At 38.1% G+C, this 23,643-nt stretch overlaps 1 protein-coding gene across 1 annotated transcript in view; it reads right to left on the reverse strand.

Moving 5' to 3' along the window:
- Nucleotides 1-725: 725 nt before the first annotated feature.
- Nucleotides 726-23,643, reverse strand: part of WDR26 (WD repeat domain 26) — a 28,161-nt gene continuing 5,243 nt past the window's right edge. The window contains exons 4-14 of the mRNA XM_072331832.1: nt 20,069-20,205; nt 19,356-19,453; nt 18,449-18,605; nt 13,501-13,639; nt 9,911-10,051; nt 8,342-8,461; nt 7,368-7,513; nt 6,769-6,847; nt 6,121-6,250; nt 3,600-3,785; nt 726-2,070 (exon numbers count right to left, since the gene is read on the reverse strand). Of these exons, the coding sequence (XP_072187933.1) occupies nt 2,045-2,070; nt 3,600-3,785; nt 6,121-6,250; nt 6,769-6,847; nt 7,368-7,513; nt 8,342-8,461; nt 9,911-10,051; nt 13,501-13,639; nt 18,449-18,605; nt 19,356-19,453; nt 20,069-20,205 (1,359 nt within the window). The 3' untranslated portion in view covers nt 726-2,044. The remainder of the gene's footprint in view (nt 2,071-3,599; nt 3,786-6,120; nt 6,251-6,768; nt 6,848-7,367; nt 7,514-8,341; nt 8,462-9,910; nt 10,052-13,500; nt 13,640-18,448; nt 18,606-19,355; nt 19,454-20,068; nt 20,206-23,643) is intronic.

Here is a 23,643-nt window from a genome sequence, read left to right on the forward strand (position 1 = left end):
CTTAGGGAAATATTCCATTCCCCTGCAACACGAGTGCCACAGGAGCAAGGCTGACTAATCTCATGCTGTCCAACTAGCAACAGAAACAGCTCCTCTAAAACAAGAGAGGAACTGATTTGTAGTCTTCAGTTTACACACACACACTTCCCAGAATGTGTGGGAATGGTAATTACTATCTCAGCCATTCACCTTAAGACAAATGAACTAAACTGAAGAATGTTAAGCTCCTACTTCATTTTGGAGATACTGAATGTGAGTATGTCAGATTCAAAACTGGTTTCAACAGGACTATCAGAACCTTAAATGGCCTAGCAGATTACACACGGGGCAAGGAAAAAACAACAACCAACAAGCCAACCCACCCAAATACTGGAAACTAAAGGAAAAATCTGACCTGCTGAACTTCACTATATTTTTCTTGAGAAGAAAACAAAAGGACTATTTATGTCAAGCAGCACATTCCCATTCATCAAACTGGCTACGCTGCTCTTCCCAGGAACTCAGGCAAACCTTCCCTCACCCTTCTTCCACACATGTCTAATGTCACTAGATTACTGTGGATCTTGCAAGTTCACACTTCCATTCACATCGTCCTTGGTGGCATGACCTCTCCTGCTCCCTCCTTACTGCAGAGCACCACCAACGCTACCTTTCTACCCAAGGTGGGAAAGGGAATCCAGTGCCATCCCACAAGGGATTTGTGTGTAGTGCAGAACCATAGAGATGCCAGGCCATCTGTTTATTAGAAAAAAAAGAAAGCTTCAATTATAGATGTCTCTTTTTGCTAAACATGGCACGTAAGTGGAACTGTTAGGAAAAGCATTAACGTGTTCACAGCACCAGCTTGCAACAAGGTCCGGGAGAGACTTTTAAGCCTACAAACTCAGAAGTATATTCTCAAAGTCTAAACATCTTTGTTTACCAAACAATAAAGAAAGTTTTCCATTGCAAAACAAGTTATCTACCATTTGAATGTTAATTACTTCTACAAAAGGTTGACTTTGCAAAGAAAGGATTCAGCACATCCTTCTGTTGAGGTTTAGTTTACCTTTTATCAGTACTGTTGCATATATTTCTATAATTAAAACAAACAAAAAAAAGACCTTGTCTTGTTTAAGCTCTTAATCTCCTGGCGTGCTCTGAACACTTCTTTGTTTCCCTAAATAATACAATTTATCTTTTCATACGGACAGTGAGCTTCCCTTCTGAAACAAGCTTCGCTGCCTAAGTAAAGCTCCTTCCAGCCACTGCTTTTGATTGGGTGTCAAGACACTCTGGAAGAGCATCAGTGATAGCACATTCCACATTCCTTCTTGCATTGGTTGAATTCCAAATGTATACAAATGAAGTCATTTTAATCCTATAAATAATTTATTTTTAAAAAATTGTGCTGTTAACCCCTTTTGCAGGGCAACGAGCTATGTGAAAAGTACAAAACTTTTTGTCAAATGTGATACTGAGAGTGCTTTTGACATAGTTCATTGGTTTATCTCAATTTATATATACTGCGCAACGGGCAAGGCTAGAATCCATGAACCAAGCTGCAAAGATCTCAAGCTAAGTAAGGCGGAGAGATTTGAGAAACAAGAGAAGGAAATACTTTCCTATCCAATGTATACTCTTCAGACTAAAGCACTCTTTCTATCAAGCCTTCTAAACTCTTAAATAAAGTGTTCCAAACAAGCATTTAAACTTCATTACACAGAAGAGCAACAAGAACAGTAGCCTGCCAGACAAAAAGGCAGGAGGGAAAAATATATACTGAGTTCAATGGTTAGCCTGAATGTAGCACAGTTCTTCACAACCGATGGGGGGGTAATTTCAACACGGTGTCCAACAACGTTCTAACGACGTGCTTCATCTTGACTGGTTACTATGAAGCAAGGTGGTAAATGTTTGGCCCCAACCGGGCTTCAGAAATGGTTCTTTTTTCATGACGAGCATGTCTGTCCAGCTATCAATCATGTTTGTTTGCACCAAATCCCAAGCCATTTAAAATACGACTAATTAAGTTAAACTGAAGTCGTCTGCTCCAAATTCGCCATCAACTATCCATGCTACTGCATTCCTCTGAGCAAAAACAAAAACACAAGAGAAAGAAATCAAACCTTCAAGATCTTATCAACAATTCATATTTCTATAATTGCATTGCATAGATGCACTGTGTTCAGTTTTGTTAAGCATGCATAGTATTACTGGCACTTATAATGCAACTAAATCCCATACTAAAAATGAGCAATTTTAGATATTGTTATTCATAGTATCTAAACCTAGCACGTTAGCTGTTGGTGCATAAAAATCACCTCTTGCAAAAGAGACCATAGAATAGAATCACTAAAGTTGGAAGAGATTTCTAAGACCAACCAGTCCGACCATCCAGCTCTCACCAATACTTCCCACTAACACATGTTCCTCACTACAATATCTGAACACTTCTTGATTATTTCCAGGGACGGTGACTCCACCACCTCCCTGGGCAGCCTGTTCAATGCAGTACATGCATCTGCATACAAGTTCCAGGGACTGTGCTAATTACAAAGCTGTCTGTCACCCATTTAAAGTACCCCAGTCGCTGGAGATACGTTCTGTGCACCTGTACTTCTTGTAGATGTACTGCTGTGAGAAATCCAGTTTTTTATCAATTTATTTTTAATAGGCTTCACTAAACCATCTTCTGGAGAAACTAAGAAAGTGAGTAGGCAGGTAAATGGGAGAAAGCAAAAATCCAAATGCAAGTAAAGCAAGCTGGAGCATAGGCTCCAAATTCCCATCTGTTACATTCAAGATGTTACAAATGAGACCGGAAAGGCTGGTCCACCCAGTCCAGTACTAGAAATAGGCAGAAAGCATAGGAACAGGGAAAGGAGATGATCCTTAGTCTTAACATCCTTCCAACTTTCAGCCGCTTTCAGCTGAGGGACATTCTGAACTAGAAGTGTTGCCTCATCTGCTCACACTTAATGGATTTCTTTTTGACTACTTGGTTTGGTTTTGAAGTGACTTGGTTTTGAAGTGACATCCGCACTTGCGTCCAATACAAAAAGACTTAAAAGACAATTCTACAAGCCACACAACAATCCGCCAGTATTCATCTTGCTAATAATTCTGAGGAGTAGGTAAGAAGGGCTGGAAGAACATGCATTTTGACAGTGAAAAAAGGTTGCACTTATTTAACATGTGGCTTTCTTTGAGACACTGATAACGTCTGATGGTCAGAAAAGAATCAATCATGTACAGCTCGTAGGGTGCATTAATTTCACTCTCCAGATTCTGGAGGATACTTCTGAGTATAGTAAGCACTGTAATACCACAATACAATTTCCAGTTTGCTCAGAATGCATTATTTAAAAACGTTAATGACATTGCATGCACTTCAAACACGAGGGGCAATGTTTAAGAAGTCTATATAAGTTAATTAATGTAATAGTGAGGTCTCAGTGACATCACAGCTTTCTGTACGGCCACATGAGAAACTGAGTATCATTTTGGAAACGCTTCTTCACAGCACAGAAAACTCACTGAAGCACAGAAAACTCACTGAAGCAGTTCACAGTGATTAGAAAACAGGCATGCACACACACACACACACACACGCTCACCTTCAATATCCTGGTTGTCTACAAAAGGCGCTGGTCCCCATATTCTAACAGTGCCATCATCAGAGGCGCTGGCCATCATGGATGGAATCTGCGGGTTCCAGCTCACACAGTTAACAGTACGTGTGTGCCCTGTCAGCTCCGCAATTGGCAGCTCGCTACGCTTGTGCCAAATATATACTTTGTGATCTAAAGAAAACGTGCATTAAAGAAAAACATGAGAAACATTGCTCTACACAAATCAATTTGTCATGTCAAAGAGCACTTCCACGCAAGCTCTCAGCAATTACAAAGACATAGGCTACATCTGTTGAATGCTTCCTTTTAAGACCCACAGGAAAAACAAGTGACTACAATGCAAATAAGCCAGCACATAAATAAAAAGCAAGTTGATTTACTTACTCTTAAGAATACGTAGTTGTAAGCGTTCCCTTTGAGTAAGATTACATTGCAACTAGTTTTTTAAAACAATCATATTCACAGCTTAGTACATGGTTATAAATCACAAGTACTAGAATATTTACAACCATCACATGTTAATATGCACTAGATAAGATCACAGCTCTGCAGCTAATGGAGCAAATCTTGCTACTAGAGACATAGAAATACTCCATTTAAAGTCTCGAATTACAAGCTATTTCTGCTTTTGCCAACAATTAATTCTTGAGTTGTATTCAAATGCAAATAGATGCAATAAACAATCCCACAGATCTTATTTCGTGAAAGGAAGCTTTTAATTCATTGTTGCAATATACAAGAACTGAAATAGTGAAATGGTCAAACACTCCACTGCGATTTTTTTTTATGTTGTGTTTCATAATCAACCATTTTAAGGACTAAGTAATTTATTTCCCCCTCCCCAACAGTAGATTAGCAGCCTTTAACAAACCTGTGGGTTGATCTTGCTAGTTAAGGCTCTGGAATATTCCAGATAGAGCTATTTAAACTGAACAAGTGTGCATTATTGGCATTACAAAACCATTAAGTACTAACACATCGACTTGTGGTATTTTAATCTGTTTGGAAGGTTTTAATGCATAAGTCATTCTGAAGACTTAGCAAACAAAACAATCCTTCTCTACTCCTCTTCCCAATCCCCTACAAAACAAACTTGCTTTCTGACCTACCTGCTAGAACAGCATCACGGAATCACCTGATAACTCAATTGTCTTCTGCTGAACCAGCCCATTTGGGTACAACACCTTTACATACACTTGTATTAATGCAAACGTTCTGGTTGATTTCGGGAGACTACGCATCCACGCTATTCATCAAATAACACCATTCACTCTCTGCTTAAATACTGGACATGCAAGCCTCTGCTGTCAGGGAGAATCAAAGCCTAAACACAAACCAGTATTTCGGTGCTTGTCAGAATGCCTGTATTTTGTTTTAGAAAAAAATATGTTAGCTACAGTAAGGCAGCAGTCAATTTCCCTCTCAGAAAGAGACCTTTGTTTTCTCCCTGAAGTGTTGGGAAAAAAAAGCCTACCTAGTTGACAGGGCATCCCCCTAAGTATAATTGGTTGTGACAACGTAATCCATTATGTTTTTGTTTCATTGTTTTGGTTTGTTTGTTTAAATAGAGTTTTTGTCAGTAGCCACATTTGCAACAATTGCAAACTGTGCAGAGGCAATAGCCTCAGGTAGGCCATATCTAAGTAAGGTGCCATAAGCTTCTACCAGCACTGAGTAGTTTACAGCAATGAAAATAGGCAACTTGAGCCACAAAGAGGTTCACACTGGATTGGAGATGCTGAACTTCAGTCAGTATCCTCTACCAGCAGGCCTTGTCAAAGAGTAAGGTTTTAGATGTATTTGCTGTCTTCTAAAAGACAATATTAGTGATGTCCTGGTCCTATTTCCTAACACACACGAGTTACGCAGTGATTATATTTCAAGTGTAATCCTCAGCCCTGCATGTAACCTCAGTGGGAGGTGATGGCACTACATCAGCAACAGAACTGAATCAATTCAAGACACAAGCCATTAATAATTTCTTTTCTTACCACAGAAGAGTTGAATAAAAACACATCACACAAAGCCTTTGATTACTAAAGAACCCTTCTAGATTATGTCAACAACTGCTTAATTTGAGGCTACTCCTTTGTAATGAAGCTGGAAACTGTGACTGAAATTCAGATCACCTCACCACACCTGTACCTTCAACAGGCAAATGAGGCTGTTACTCTGCAGTAGTATTTCTGACTCAGGCCATCAGTGCGTCATACCACAGAAAGAAAAGAAACCCTCAAGAACACCCCACCCGCTTTTAATTAAAACTGTTCAGCTGCTTTAGAGGACAACATAATAAATTCATCAGTGCTTTCTCCTAGCACCATTCTCTCAAAAGATTCTGTTAGTAAACAGTTATTTCTTGAAGTATGCTACAATCTCAGTGCTCCTCAGACCTATTCAATGAACCATTTGCTTGTTCTTAGAGATTACAGCTGCTAACATTATGAAAGTAAGGTATAGGAAGGATACAGCATTCCAGTTTTCTGTACAAAAGGGATGATGTTACCTTCGCTGCCACTCGCAATGAAGTCTTCATTATGACCCCCAAAACATGAGTGAATTGTGTAAAATCCTTGTGTAACTCCTTGATACTTCCTCACTAAAACTCTGTCTTGTAAGTCCCATAAGTGAACTCCCTGCAAATCAGAAGTACAGAAGATTTTGTTGTTGTTTTAAAAGCATTGGACATTACCCACTGCATTCTTTTGAAATGTTTTATAAAACAAGTTAAACAGGATGCGATACTTCAGACAATTTTGGTAGCGCTACTAAATCAAGAGAGTAAAGATATTCCAAATTGCTAGCTTCAACTTCCTGGCTGTAGCGCCTTCCATTTTGAAAACCATATTTAATCAAGGTTCCCAAACCAGAAACACATATATTTTCTCTGTTATTGCCAGATAATAACATTTAATAATACATTTTTCAGAGTATTAAAGCCTTGATGATAAATCAACTCAAAAAGTCAGTCTCAAGGATAAGATTACCTTCTTCTCAGAGAATATTCATAAGTGTAGTATAACATTAAGGTCTTCGTATTAAACTAAACACAACCTGTTAATATCAAATATGCCAAATTCCATCAAGATATTTAGAAGCAGTTGGTAGTTGCAGACAGATTTATTTGCATTTCCATTTACTGTCACAAACTCACCTGAGTTGCTACATTTAACAAAGCTAAGCGGCCATTTTTTGAAATAGTAAACGACATTATAGGGTGATCTTCTTGTACTCTGAAATTGAAAGACATCACAGTTAACGATACGATAACGCAACACCATGGCAAAAAGTACGTCCCATCTCTGCGCTTCTATTAGTGGAGAAAGACAGTGCTGAATGTGAATTTCAATTTGAAATTTAGTACATCTCTATGTCAATACCAGCCAGGTCTGCAACAGTTTGTGATTTTCCTTACACTTATGATAAGTCCCAAGACTAAATGAATTTGAAGCCGCAAATACAGCTCCTAACTTCGAAGCAGGATATATTATTATATGGACATATTATATATGTGAGGCAAGTACAACATTTAATAACAAAAATGCCAAAACATGGACAGGAAAACTCCAGTGCTTATGAAGTTATTTCTAATAACTGCTTTAACACTTCTAGCTGCAGCTGGAAATCACAAATTCTTATCCCACGTTATTCCCCTTTTAATACAGCGAGCTTTCCAAGAAGTTATTTCTTATCCTACCCCGAACACTTCCTCAGTCTTCTCACACAACCAGGAATTCAAAGCTTGGTACTTACATGTTCCTGTCTGTAAGATCCTCAAAGTTATAACCCCGAATTCGCTGGTGTGTGTCCGACGCTAAAACTGTTTTTCCATCACTCAAGCACCAAAGGCATTGTACTCTAACCCCTTCCCAGGAGTCAAGGAGATTACCATCTAAGTCCTGATCAGAACGAATAAATAGATATACAAACTTTTAGGCTCAGATTTCAGGAGGAGTTACACGACAAACATCTTTTTCACCTTCTGTTCACACAGCAGCTACAAAAAGCAGTCTTACCATTTAATGATGAGGACTTAATGATTTAGGACTTGGATTGGATTAACTGAAGACTTTTGTAACTATCTGTCCTGGAGAGCTGTGAATCCCCTTCTTTGCACATACCAAACCAGAAAAGAAGCAAGCACGTCATGTCAGGGAGCAATCTGCAAGCTCACTTGTGCAGTGAGTGAGGTTTGCATACAGCAGCGTCATTCTGGACACCAACTCAGATGACAAATAAGAGTATGGGTGAGACTGCAGAACACTATCTAAAAATTAACACTAATTATGAAGTGAGGGCTTCAAATTTCTGCTTATACTAAGCAACGACAGCATGCAAAAACTAAAAAATGATACATAAAATTCTGAGGGATAAGCGAAATACATGGACAAAAGCACTACTTTTTAATGGTCTGTTTTCAAGAGAATCTATGACAAAAACTTCCAGCCCACAAATCCTCCCTTATGCATGATAATTGCTCTGTGAATGTGTTTGAGCCCTTCTGACTACTACACAGAAATAGGAATGCTGCTGAAATAGTAGCATGTGTATTATTCATACAAACTGCAGTGGATTTGAAGGGTTTTTTTTAAAGCTTATCTGTGAAGATCCATTTTAATACATGCACAAAAGAAAACAACAAAAAAAAGCATCAAAACTCACATTGGACTGCAACAAAATGTTTCTTTCTAGCTTTGTTTTCAGTGTGACAGATACAGAGAACTTACACACTGATAGAACTGTCCACGCTGACCTCCTGTTACAAAACGCTTCCCATCAGGATTCCAGGCCACACTTGTTAAACTGTCTTCATGAGATTGGCTCATCTTTGTCCTCAGCTCCCCAGTCTGGAAAATAAAGATAGTAATGCCTGATACCAGCCAGGAGAACCCTCTCCCAAAATGACACTGATAACTTTATCTGACTTGCACAGTGGCTGGAGGTACACACGTTTCAACACTCACTTAAAAAACAAAACAAGCAAGCAAACAAAAAAACCCTATGGATAATGCAATAAAAGGAGAGATACCACAGCATCCTCAGCATTTCCTCAGACTTGATTTGGGGAAATTTATCATTTTGTCCCTCAAATCAAGAGGGGTGAAGCAGTGGGCGCAACAGACAACTGTACGATTGCAGTTTAAAGAGGGAAACTCAACTCAGAAGAAAGTGTAAGAGCAAGATATGAAATCAAACTAAACAAAACATGGGGAGCGAGAAGGCTACAGTAGAACAAAGGAAAACAGACAACAAAACTATGTTTAGGAAAAACATATATATATACATATATTCATATATATTCTGAACGCTTTCCTCACTGAGCTGAAGCTCTCCATGCCAAACTTCAGCTTTCACGCCTAGCTCATAACACTGCTGTTTCACATGACAGAGAGCCAACAAATGGCTTACCATTGCCAAAGCAGTAAGGGTTTCTCTCTTCAGCCTTGTGCCAGCTCTAGTGCTCTTCACTGAGCCAATTTACTTCACTAAGCCAATTAAATAAATTGAAACAGAACAAAAGTATTCCAAGGGTGGAAAAAAAAACAAAACACTTTTTTTTTCTTTGTTGTTTCTAGGGAACTAAATTAGTTCAGAGTCTAAACAGTACAATGAAGACTATACAGCCCACAGCTGAAGCCAGGAAAGCTTTTGTATCAATTCAGCTGCCCATAAAAATCAACAGCAGAAAAGAGCTTTCAAAGATGGAGCAAGTGGCCAAATTCCCTATTTTCTGACTGAAAGACAGAAGTTGGAGTCTCTGTGGACCTTTCACTAGAACCACTGGGAGGGTGACACAGAACAAGAAGAAACAAATTAAGAGATGCACACTATTTCTAAAATCTTCTGCAAATTATTTCCTTCCTTAGATTGTTATTTCTGTTCTGTTTCTTTTGATTTCTGCTGTTCTTCTCTTCAGTAGCTCTCTACGGTCTTGTGGACTTGTGCAATTCCTTCTTAGAAATGATCAGTCAGTCATCAGGTACATCAGAACTGCTACAAAGTCTCAAGCATTCAGACTTGAACTCTATTTTCAGATCTGTACAAAAGGAGTACAGAATTCGTTGGCTGTTACCCAAATTAGAGAAAAAAAAGTTGTCTGTTTTCTTTATGCTCAAACATTTGTACAGAAAGTCTGAAGAACTGATATCCTTCATGCTTAATAGACATTCATATGTATATATATATATATATATATATATATATACACACACACACACACATTAAGATATACCTTCTTTTAAAAATGCTGCAAGCTGACCACAGAGTTATTTTTCATACTCTCAGTCACCACTTACTTGTACATTCCAGAGCCAAAGCTCAGAACAATCATCTGGGCCACAGGCAACAAGATAGTTGTCATCTGGACTCCAAGCAATATAAGAGACTCCATATGCATGACCTTCTAATGTCTTAAGTAGTTTTAGCTGGTGAGTATCCTGAAACAAGAGAGATTCTGTTGAGGCAATACAAATGAGCTTCTACTAAAGTTCATATGTACAGCGTGTCCAAGTACAGCATGGACACTTTGCTTTATGCAACTTGGCACTGGCATTTTACAAGTCCACTTTACAAGTCATGTGAATAAGTTCTTACTGGAAAAGCAGCTGCTAGTTTATAGTCTGACCATAAGGCAAAAGCTTGTGCAAAACAAAAACAAATGCCAAAAACAAAAAACAAACAAAAACTCGTAGGTATGTGGTTCTAATCTTCCATGGTTCTTCTGAATGTGGAACTCACAAAACGTCACTGTGTACAAAGTTTTATGTTACATGGCACTTGATACTACAGAAACCTTACACGTCAAAACAAATCCCTACCTCCATTGGAACACAGAAGTACTGTTATCCATATTTTATGGAATTAAGTTAGAAGTAAAACATAAACGTGCTGAAAAATCGTTATGGTTAAGCAGAATTAATAACCAAAACCCCCTTTCCACCAGACTTTGTGAATGAAGCATACTTTGCACATGCAGAGTTATTTTACACAGGCTTTTCTTACAACTGTTCTAATGCTGACTTGTCAAAGGAACTTGACTTTCAAGTATCTTCCTATGAGGATAAGTAGTACAACTAGATACTGTGAAAAAATCATGAAGTAGCTTCTGAATTACAGTAACATGTTGCATAGAACAGATCTTACTGAACTGCTTACAACAATTTTTGTGACGGTTTCTTTGTTTGCCTGTTTTTTTCTGGTTTTGTTTGACTGGGGGGGGTTGTTTTTGCCTCATACTTCTCTTCAAAATGACTCATTTGAAGGTGTTTGATTTCTCAGACTGTCTCATTTTCACTTGTTTTAGCATTAGGCAGCAGAGCATCTCTTGAGTTGGAATTCCAGAGAAAGAACATTCTCAACAGAGAAAGAGCACAACATGGTCTGTTTTCTGGGATCAACTGTGAGGGATTCAGCAACTCTGTCAGCCTGAACCTTTCTTCATTCTGCCAGCTACAAAACGCCTCAAAAGAAAATGGGCTAAGAACAATCTTCAAAGAACACAAATAACAGGAGCAAACACACGGACTTCCTCAAGGCCTCTCCTTCTTCATTCTGATCACATTATTCCTGATCTGCATTAGACACTGCTGGGTCTCTACCTGAACCAATCTGTAAAGGAACGGAGTCACGTCTGACAACTCTCATCCTGGAGCTTGTCTGCAGCGGCTGCTTTTTATTTTTATACTAATCCCAGTGTAAGGGTAGCCTGCCACTTCCACAGCACCTCATTTGAGAGGCAAGAGGATGCGTATCATTTTTCTCTTCTAATGATAGGAATTGTGGCTGTCACTCTCATACTGTTCTCATCCTTCTCTACAAATACAACAGAACTGCTATAATTTGTCCTGCTCTCACTAAAACAGCAGTGAGAAGTATTTCAGGTAAACATCCCCAAATTTAGTCAGTTCGCTTCCCATCTGCCACCAAAACAAATCTTAGCATTTCTACCCGTTACATACAACTTCCCAAATTTTTGTTATGAAGAAGACAAGACTATTCAGCTATTAAGCCCTCAGCTGAGAAGTCAAACACCTGTCAATAGCTTTAAGAAGGCATAGTGAAAAACAAGTTTCAGTAAGAAACAAGTTGAAGACAAGCTCTACCAAAGAAGATGCATTCCAGACAAGGTGATGTCTAGTGTTAGTGCACTAGGGATTCCACCACTCTTTCTAAAAGAGAAATAATTTATTCCACACTAAAATCTAGCTGACCCAAGGTATTATTTAATGCTACTGAAGGAACAGTGAAATGAGCAGATGAAAACAGAAGCACAGATTAAGACAGTTTAAATGACAAGAAGACTGGTCTTAAAAAAAAAATAATACATCAGTATGGAAACGAAACACATTTAGAACAGTGTGCCCCCCATCACCAGCCCAGAGTTGGATGGTTGTTTCCTTACAGCTTATATAGGCAAAATAGAATAATTTTATTTACCTAAAGGCTTGAGAATCTGATTAAATTTATGACTTAAAAGACACTGTCAGCTGCTACAGGAAACATGAAAAGTATGCTCTGGCAAATTTGATATCAGTTATGTGGCCTAAAGTTATTAAGAAATCTACCTCCTTGAAAGGTTTTAAGAGGTTTCTTTTGTTTAGCCTGGACTCAAATACAGAAGGCAGAACTCAACACAGCTTTTCTACTGTTTACTGGAGATTTTGTTCCAGTAACAACCCACAAATCAAAGTGTTACGATAACCCAAAATACAATGTGTTTATTTGGTTAGCTAGCAATTCTCTATGAAAAGTACCGTCAGAATGCTGTGAATTAAAAGCCGTCAATACAAAGTCAAGTAACAAATCAACAGCAAAGCCATTTGATCCTCAGTTTACTTAGAATTGGTGTTTTTTGTTGTTTTTAATTAAAAAAAAAAAATCACATTAAGCACAAAAATCAGATTATGTTACTGTATACCTCTCAGCTCAGAGCACACTGGCTGCAGTAACATGGCAAAAGCCAAACAATAGTTCTGCACCTGAAAATTTGCTAATTTATAAGAGTTACATAATTATACACAATCAAAAAGGACTAAAGTTACATAGCTTCCTAAATAGAGGGAGATTGTAGAACAGGATCAATTTCAGCTCTCAAATCCTACTGAAGTTTGTATGGGGCCATAAAAACCTTTCGTCTTCTGCTTAGCTTAGCAGTCTGCAAATGTGTTGTTAAGACCTGTAAGAATCTTATTTCTGATAGTGTTTCATGAGCATCAACAACTTCAGCTCCTTGCGTGCATACATTAAAGTCTTACTGACAGCTTTCAGTTGATATGAAAGATATATTATCTCCATTCCGTTTCTAAAGGACCTTGGATTCACTTAAACTTTTTATTTAGGTAAGAATACATACAGGTAGAAGATACAAATCTTGTATCTGTCGGATATTTGACACAAGAGGAAGAGTGGCTCACATTTGATACAAACTAGAAGTGTGGCCTGTAATGTGAGATGGACAGACTTATTTAAACTCAAATGTAGTAAAAGGTTAATTTAAGCATTTAGTCACATATGTTAGCAAGTCTCTTAGAAGAAAGTGATCATCTGTTAACACTGCCATGTTCCTTCCACTGTCTCCCGATGCTTCTCAAAGCCTTCAAGCTAGGAAGCACCCCTGGAGGGCACTATCAGGCTCTACTCAGCAGTGCTGGTTAAGGGGCAAAGCAGACAACGTTTCAGACCCTGAAGGCAATGGGTATTCAAGTGTCTTCAATAACTTAGACTGCTATCTTCAGCTTCTTACATCCTAGACAAATCCTCTACTCAGTGGGCTACAGTACATGCTAGCCTGTCTTAGGAAAAAAGGAATAAACATTCTAGCAAATATATATATATTTATATATAAATAAATATCACACACACATTTTAACATACGTTGCACACTTACTGGATCAACCTGCCAGATAATAACAGTTGTATCCTTGGATCCCGTTGCTAGTTTAGTGCCATCATTAGAGAATTTACAGAACCACACTTCGTTACAGTGCTCTGTTAGGATCTGCTGTGTATAGCAAGGGAACTGTTTCCTAAGGGAAAAAAAAGAAAGGGATGCATTAAACAAAAAAATATTAAGAAGAAAGCAGTAAGATTCATATAAACAACACCAGTCTAATAAAAATTCAGGAAGTATTTAAGTGCCAGACCAGGTAACTTAGACAAGTCTGAAAAAACAGTATCAAGTAATCATAACTAATTGCAGAGATAGTCTTATTACCCTAACATATCCATTATGCTTCATATAACCTGGAATAAACCTCACCTCACTAGGGCAGAAACAGCTTTTTTACTGTACACTTCTGTGATGTGTAGAAAATACTACAATTAGTCTCACTGAACCACACACAAAGAATTTTATTAACGTGCAAAGTCATTTTATGTATTTAATAACCAGACAATGCAAGATTCTAAACAATAATTCTTAGATAGAAGTTGAATTAAAAAAGAAAAAAAAGTCTTTCTTGAATGTGAGCTTGCATTAAGTTGTGGGGTTTTCTTCGTTATGCAATGTATTTTTCACTTGTTTAAGTTTTTCTTGCAGAGTGCCACACACAACATTAAGCATATCACAATAGAATCACAGAATGGCTTGGTTTAGAAAGAACCCTCAAGTTCATCTACTTCCAATCTCCTGCCATGGGCAGGGCTGCTACCCACCAGACCAGGTTTCCAAAATCCCATCTAACCTGGCTTTGAACGCTGCTTCTCTAGGCAGCATTTATCAGGGCTTAACCACTCTCATCATGTTATTAACACTTCAAGTATTCAACCCAACAGGCTTCCCCTAACCAAAGCCACACCATTTTATTATGTATTAGACATTTATTAAACTAAATATTCTATGATAAACTACTGAAAGGGTTAAGCATTTCCTTAGAGCTAATATTTAATCTTCTAGTTACATTCTGAGGAGAGGCTAACAGTCAAAACATTAACATCAGGAGAGACACGTCCTGTTTCATTCACTGCCTGCCCATTACATAAGAAATTGGGAGCTAGTCTAAAGTAAACGTGGGCTTTTAGAGCAGATGACTGCTTATGTAAGTAATACTGATGTTATGAAGTTCAGTGTTTGGATGCACTAAAAGTTAACACCTAACCATTAACAATTATTCCTGAACTACTCCAGGTATCCTGAGCATTAATCTTCCAGTGAGTTTTTATAGGGCCTGGCACAACAGGACAACACAACTCTAATGGGATATGAAGTCACTACCCTGAAAACAATATCCTACATGAATACACAGTTGCACTTATTACAAGAAAAAGCTGGCCTAAGAAAAGTTACTTCCTTACATTCATATTTTAATATACAGTCAGTGGTAGCCAGGCTGGCAGACACCCTGAAAAACTACTTTTTAAACCAGAAATTTCTGGTTAATATAATGATCACATACTCTTAGTCCACTTCCTTCTATTAGAAGATGCATCCCAGTCTGTGTTTAAAGACCATTGAGCAACACTTAACCACCATGCATGCCCTCATTTCCTGTTTTATGACAGGGGAGGATAACCACATCACATACACACATACCTGTATCCATCTTCCTTTGGTATGTCTAGTCACTTCTAATAAACACAAGTCTATTCTGCTTTGTTCTGCCTTAAGCTGACCAGGAATTGTCTAATTGTCACTTGAACAACCCTGAGCTCAAGGTTAAAAGCTCCAGCCATGAAAGAAGACTTTGTTTCCTTAAAGCCTAAAGGGAGGCAGACAAGTCCTTACACAGACACCTGCACCTACAGCAAGAGCTAGGTCTCATTATTATTTATCCATGCTGTATTAAGTTACTATTTTTCCTCAGAGCAGCAGTTTCTTCATGGAAGTTGGAGATTCTTTATCCATACTTCATACAAAGTAACCCAGAAAATCCACTTCAGCAGACGGCATTAAAAGAAACACTCTACAAAAATACAAGCACTGTTTTCTTCAAAACAAAAATCTCGGGAGCTTTTCTTAAAGACACAAAGAACAAGCAGTAAAATGCTGGAATATGCCATTTCCATAGAAATGGAGCCTTGAAGTTACTAAAAAAAGTGAAGAAGCACAGCCGATATCACTGCTGCAGTCACATCCAGTGCTCAACTACGCTATTCACAACTCAGTCAGATCACAGCTCTCTCAGAAGTCCCAACAAAGGAAACAGAACCCAGCAAGATTTGCTTCATAGACAAGTGATACATTAAATAATGCTGCAGTTATTCAGTAGTTTCTTGTCTACATAATGAGATGTTATTGTAACTCAGAAGTGTTTTGCTTTTTGTTTCCTTACCAGTTGTTCCATTCAGCACAACACTAGAGTCACGTTGTTCACATACTGAAATAAAGTATCTAATAAAGTCATCCACTGTTGCATGTACAGAATCCTAAACTTCACTACTACTAACAGCTACTTTCCACTGTATGTAGAATGAAAGATTTATTCTCCAGGTTTATTCTCCAGAGTTCTTTTCCAAAAATGCTGAATTAGCCAAGTATAAGCACAAAAGAATGCAACAGCATTCATTTCTCACTTGAGTTTCATTGCAAATACAGACTTAAGTGTATTTACATGAAACCTAGAAAATTCCAGGGGAAAACAAAAACCACCTAAAGGCTTCCCAGGTAAAAATAAGCAAAAGTAGTAAACAAAAGGACTGCTCCAAAAGTAATGCCTCCTATTTTATTATGTTGGCTCAACATCACAGGCAGATGGTGGTGATATGGCAGTAGAGGTGAAACCTTCCCACCCATATTCCATTACGTTTTGTTGCTGTGCGACAGATGGCAGCAGAGGGACACAATGGCATCTGACACGGAAGTGCATATGGAGCAAAGGGGTGTGACTGATTTCCTCCATGCAGAAAACACTGAGCCCACTGACATTCATCAGTGCTTGCTGAACATTTATGGACACCAAACAGTGAATGACAGCACAGTGAGGTGCAGCACAGTGTGTTTCAGCAGTAGTAACAGCTACATGAAAGACAAGCTGTGTTCCTCACAAGCAGACTTCTACAAGCGCGGCATGCAGGCTCTTGCTCAACACTGGCAAAAATGCACAGCTCATGGAGGTGACTGTGTTGACAAATAGTGTTTTGCAGCTGAGAATTTGCTCTATCAAACCGTGTTACTGTGCTCTTTGTGCCTGCTGCGATAGAAGGCATTACTTTCAGAGTGACCCATGTACACAAGTGATCACCCCCCTCCAAGAGCATCTATTATCAAAACAGAATGCACAGTAAGATTCCATGTATAGCCTGCACTCCCAGCAGTTTCCTCTCTTACCACTTGCTCTTGTGAAGTTATTAAGATTTAGTTGAACATTCTACTCATTTGAGCACTTTTAATCATTCTTACTTAAAATATTGCCAGAAGTCCAAAACATTAGTTCCAACTAAAAAGGGAAACGGGAAACTTAGTCCAAACTTTCACGTCAGCAAGTAGATTCAGATCAGCGGAATTGGAGTCCACATTTATGGTGTGGTACCTAGTTCCATCTAGTCCATCTTCACGTGCTCTTTACAGTTGACTTGAACACACTGAACTCTCCCTACAGAACATCTACTGTTATTTATGGGTTTGTGGAAAGACTAAACTACTCTGTTAGTTTGTTTTTAAGACTCACTTCTGAAGTAGGGAAGCCACAATTCCTTTATCTGATCGTTTCCAATAGCTCTTAAAATAAGCAACAGTCAAAAGTCCATGCACATGAGAAACTACTAGAACAATGTGATGCAGCAGATAGAAAGTGTAACAACAGTCTAAAAAAAAAGTTAGTTGAATGAAGTACCACTTATGTTAACTTTAAAACCTTAAGATGGTTACAGGCAAGTACTGTGGAAATCTGTATCTTTCAAAACAGATTCCAAGCATTCAAAGCAGCTGAGTTCATAAAGTCACTAAAGGCAAGTTTATCAGATAGTACTTAACTTTTCAGATGAACTAACCTTAACACAAAGAAAGTCTCACATAAGCCCAAGTTTTAGCCCACTACATGAAAGAAAGGAAAAAGCAAAAACACAGAAGGGTATTGTATATAGCCTGCATTTTGCAGGTGTCCTACCCTCATTCCTGTATTGCAGAAGTTTCCCATAAAAACTAAACTGAATTTTTAGGTCCTTGGCTAAGTTTTCAGTATATAAGGAAAGCCAGTCAAATTAGGTATTTGTTAAAATAAATTAAAACACACTACACCAACATCCTCCTGCTTCTGTCTAGAGTATGGCATTTTAAAGATTCAGAAGCAGCATCAATATGCACGCAGAAGATATTCATAGTTTTTACTACCTTATTAAGAACTATTTTCCCAAACTTCTTTTATTCATGCAGTATACGTTTAATATCTATTTCAACGCCCTAATTTGTGAGTCTTAGAAGCACCTTATTGTTCACTATTAAAAGCTAAAAGTTGACTTTATTTAGTGTGCTCCAATAGACTTTCTGCATTCCAGTCAGCTCGAAGGCAGTCTGATTAACATTCTAGTGATAGCCTAGTTAAAACACACCAGTCACATACTGATTAATAAACAGAATGGCTGCTCTAAGTTGTGAAGCAACAAGCAGTTAAGGTTTAGCATAATAACATATCCTCCTCATATCCACCCAAAAACAATTTTAAAGTTTCAGTATGGCTCCACTACTTCATATTCAGCTACCAAAGCCTTCCATACACACAATGTATGAATGTTCCCAGTTCTACCTCCTGCCACTCAATTCCTAAGATCTGTCTCTCCCCACAACTGTTAAACACATTAGAATCATTTTCACGATCCTGAAAACAGTAGGCATAATTAAATTACTTTAAGAAACAGAGAAGATACTGCCAGCCATCTTACAAGTAGAAAGGGCTTCTTACCTACTACAAACATGATCTATAAGCAGCGAGACAGAATCTAGATTACTATCTAGTTTGGTATTATGATATAGGCACCGGTCCCGTTGTAGTTCCACAGCCTGACGTAGCAGGTTCTGTAAACGCCTTGGAGGAAGCATCACTGATGGGGGTAGGTATGCTATTAAAAAAAAAAAAAAATTGTTGAAAAATACATATATCAGAACCAAATGAAAAGCATTCATTGATTTGAGTGTTTTTTGGAAGACTTAGTGAATAAAGCTTAAAGCTGCTGAAAAAGAGTGCGCACAGCTTGTAATTCCAGATGTATACCTGTAAACATGGCAAGCATTAGTCTCTGGAAAGCAGAGCTGTATGCAAGATATTTACAGCTATAGCATATACTGTCTTGGCAAGCAAGCGTTTACACAAGCTCACTCACAACCCAGTACCTAACAAAACCTGTCAGATTATAAAGGGTTCATCTGAGAAATTCTCAATACTACCAAAATGAAGAATACAATGTATCAGAGTTGTAAAATCCATGGTATTACAGAAGCCACAAGAATCCAAAAGAGAAACTGAAATCCACTGCACAGTCTGAGACCACTATAAACCACTACTGGTATTCACAGCGGTTCTAGGACACAGTTTCAACCTCCCACTATAGTTGGCATTTACAAAACAAACTTCCCCCCAGTCCAATAGAGGAATTCATCACTAAATTACATTATTAATGCGTGCAACAGAACTAAGTAATGAGAGCTGAAGATTAGCTATAGAAGACTGAAACCTAGAGGCACATAAAGAACAACAAAGAAACCAACAACTAGTAAATGCAGTTGGAATAAATTTCCTGGTATATATGACTATGTAATACACATTTGATTTACAGAGGTGGAAATAAACTCTAAACATTCAAACATCTTACTCTGGAGTTTGTCCAAAAGTTTAGATCTGGAAGCTGTTCCTTTCCCTTCCCACTCTGCTTTTGCACGCAGGTCTTCTGCATGGCTACACATCAGATACCTGTTTAAAAACAAACACAAACAAACAAACAAAACACACACACCAACAGACCTCTTTCTGGAATCATTCTTACCACTTTTAAGCATGACAATATAGCATTCTCAGTGTCACAATATATGAACTGGAATGAAGTTACTTAAGCTTAGACTGATAGGAACACAGGCAGGGAATACAGACATTTTTCAGAACAGATATCTACAAATTGTCAATACATAAGAAAATAAGAAGAGCCCCAAGAGGGATGTTTTCAGAAAGGTAAAAATACCTTATTTTCATCTAAGAACAATCTAGACCAAATTCACCCATTTAAGCATATTTTTTAAGTTGTAAGATCACAGACCCATAATTCTCAAGATCAAATGAGCATACATGCATATGTATTTACTTGGGTTCCAAAACAAAAATGACATCAAGTTACTTGCATGCATCTAAAAATATAACATTATCTACTGAATGCTTTTTCTTTACTCACCACTTTAGACAGCACATCTCACTACAGATTATTTATCAAAGGGATAATAGCTTTAATACAGTTCGAGTTTACAAAGTCAGTACAAGCTACTACAAAAGCTACAGTATTTCTTCAAAAAGCCCTCTCAAAGTCCAAGCACTTACCCACTGAGGACATGAATGCGTTCTGTATTATATTTCAGAGGCGTCAGTTCACAGCGTAGAACTTGAAGTGCCTCCAGGACCTTGCCATCCTCCAGGTACTCCAGGTACTTCTGCTGCAGCAGCAAAAACTTCATCCTCTGACATGACAGAAAGCAGCAGTCAGGGGAAAAAGGTTGACTGAAGTTTCAGAAAACGTTTGAGCCTAAACAGAACAGTAGAAACCATTCTACTATGCCCTTCAGAAATACAGCTATACGTAATGTTTCATCACTCAATTTCTTTTTGCTGGATTTTCAACAACACCACTGCAATTAAGTTATTGATGTAGGCATCCTCCTACCTCCTTTCTCAGATCCCCCCTTCAACTTGCCTCCATTTCACATTCACATTCTTTTCAGGGTTGGAAGAACAGTGACTGAATTAGAGAGGCTTCCCAATCTTAAAAGCCCAAGAAAAAAAGCCCCAAAGCAACTAATCACATACTACAGACCACGTGACAGCACAGAACACAAGAAGCCAACTTGACAAGTTCTCATACTGCTTACATAGGAGCATGGATTGTTTGCATAGCTGCGTAACATATGGCAATAAAAAAAAATTGACACTGCCTGAGGTCTTGTTTCACAGCACCACGTTTAGTTGTTTTCCTCGGGTGTTTGATCATTTTTCAAGAGAACAGGATAAAAATAAACAACAGTTTCCTAAATTTAGGAATCACTTTTTGTTTCTTGTTCTTTCATCACTTCCCTTTCATCTCATACAGGTTGGTTTGGTTTTTTTAGCTGTTTTGTTTTTAAATAAACAATCATCCCTATTACTCTAACAAGTAATGTATGTGGAGTTAAAAAAAAATAAAACAAAACAGCAGGCATTTCTCTTTAGCAACTTATACCAAATTCTTCAGCAGCTTGACCAATTCTGGACAAAACTACTCAGTGTTTGCACATCTCAGTTACTGCCAGAGCTTATCAGAGGGAAAAGAAGTCTCCAGTCATCAGGTTAAAGGGGAAATGCTATATTCCTACACATATCAGTTAAAAACAAAACAAAGATCACGTGTAGCAAATCATATTGCTTTTCTAAGGAATACAACACCAGTTCAACCACCAGTCTCCTTTGCTTAGTCAGATCTCGAGCACCACCTCACTATTTTCATGCACATATTTGGTCAATGTTTACTGGTTAGTTTCAGACGGACTGCTGGCCTCCTTAAGGAAAGGGATAATTGGGAAGTTTAAGACATCCCTATCCTACTAAAGCTTATGAAGAAGTTTAAGGTTTCGAATCTATAAAATCTTAGCTAGAAAACACAGCAGCTTTAACTTCCAGAGATTTTCAGTTCTTAAAAACAAAAAACAACATTTCCACATAGAGTGCTATATCATTATCATAAAGCTTTGTGAAGTCTCAGTTGTCCTGTATGCAAAGGGCATGCCTGTATTACATCTCCTATAGAGTTCTTCAGTTTGTTTGGATTTGGAATCATTAGAACTAAATATGAAAATAGACCATCGCTTTACAGTTGTCTTTTTCCTCCAGGTACAACAGCTTCTTTTTGCATTTGGGTGATATGTAGAGAAACAACCAACAAAAGCCAAAACCCAAACCCAATCTCAGTGGTTGCTCCCATGCACTAGGCCAGCAGGCCTCACGCTGTTTGCTTGCTCAGCAGCAGCAGGAGGGTTAGAAGGTTCCTCTCCCAGCTGCACACATGCTCAGAAGGAGGCATGGAGGAGCTCGGCTAGGAGTCACATACCATTTTGTCAGCCTTCTTTGTCACCTTACAGCAATGATCGCTAACAGGTAAAAATAATCTGATGTTTCCAGTTTATAACAAAGGCTATAATTCCTTCAATTCTAAGTCACTGCATGTAGTATTTATTCATTCCTTGTTATCTCTCCCTTAAATGTAATAACAGTACCTGTATGTACCTTTCCCTCTCTGCTTTCAGACCTTAACATATTAATTTCATTTCTTCAGAGGAAAGAAAGCAGATTTTACACTGACAGACATGCGTGAAAACCCTAAAAACCCAGTTTTTGCTGTACCAATTCAAACACCACCATAGAACCACTACAGAAACATCACCATGCAGAATGCTGTTGCCAAGTCATCCACAGAAGTGTAACTTCAGTTTTGGTTTAGAAAATACAATTCCCAGGAAAGGTCATCAATGCCAGGTGCAAATTTGGGATACTGGGAATACAAAACGTTCAGAACAATGTAGTGCCATAGACTTCCTGCTACTACTAACATGATGGAGAACCAGAATAAAAGATAAATGGCTTTACATTATAAAATATTTACAGCATAAAGGCAGAGACTGAAGTGTTAATAGGAAAACTATTACATCTAAGCTATTTCAATAAGCGCTCCAACTTACCCTACTGCGTATCTTTTTTCGTGTGTGTGTGTGTGTGTGTCTGTGCGCGTGCAACTCTTGTCTCTTGCCTGACAAACATTTCACTGAATAACCAAGTTTTGTCTTCTCTTATTCTCAGCTACTTTCATATGCTCTACGAGAGCTAATTAAGTCCAATATAATCTTCTCAGGGTAGATAAGACCACTTTGAGCATAACAACTTTTCTAGAGCCTAAGCAACCACTTCCAACAAGAAAAGAGAACATTGACAGCTGTAGCACAAAAGCAGAAATCCCACCATTTAACTCAATGAACATAAAACTGATCAGATGCAGTGCGCTCACAAGTACAACTTACTCATTTTCCATAGTCTTTAGCTGCCTTATGAAAAACGGAAATGAAAATTACTATGATTTGAGTTATACCACATAGAACATAATGGAAGCGCCTGGAATTAGTTGTTACCATTTCAGCATTTGTAATGGAAACTCAACATCATTACATTCTCTACTACTGAAGAATTTCAATCCAGACACTAGCACCATTTCAGATTACAGCAAATGATAGAAAAGTTTCTTCAGTCTACAAAAGACACCAAAGACCAATACAGCAGTTTCATCACAGCAGCCTGACCGTTCTCATTCAGTTAGCAACCTCCCACCCCGTCCTTCAGCTTTACAGTGAGGATGAGGATAAAGTACATTGCTTCTCTGTCTCTAGAGGTTATTATTTAAGCACAAGGTGGGCCAGATTCAGTAGAACTAGAGTTGCTGATTTTGTTTGTGTGTTTTGCTTTCTTCAAACTATGGCTATTATTTACTAACACTAACATTTAGCAGAAATGTCCCTTGCAGAATCTGAAGTTCTAGGAAGTCTGACATACAGCATGATTCACCAGCACAAACTAAAGGTAAAGACAACAGAAAATGACAGGACAAGTATCCTACTACAGTTGAGAAAATAAGAATTTCTCATCACTGGTTACAGTAGTAAATCTTCAGTAGTTTAAAGACCAGGATCATAAGAACATAATTTCAGGATTATTTTTGACCTGCATATCTTGACAAGTCCTGTTACTGTACTAAGAGCCCATGATTCAAAATAAGCCAGCAAACACTGCTGAAACAAGTCTTCTTTGAAATGAAAACAGGTAACCAGGTGATCACCTGATGTTTCAACACATGCTCTCTACACAGTAGCTATCTACTTACA

The sequence above is a fragment of the Excalfactoria chinensis genome, chromosome 3 (assembly GCF_039878825.1).
Source record: "Excalfactoria chinensis isolate bCotChi1 chromosome 3, bCotChi1.hap2, whole genome shotgun sequence".
In the NCBI taxonomy this organism is placed as follows: Eukaryota; Metazoa; Chordata; class Aves; order Galliformes; family Phasianidae; genus Excalfactoria; species Excalfactoria chinensis.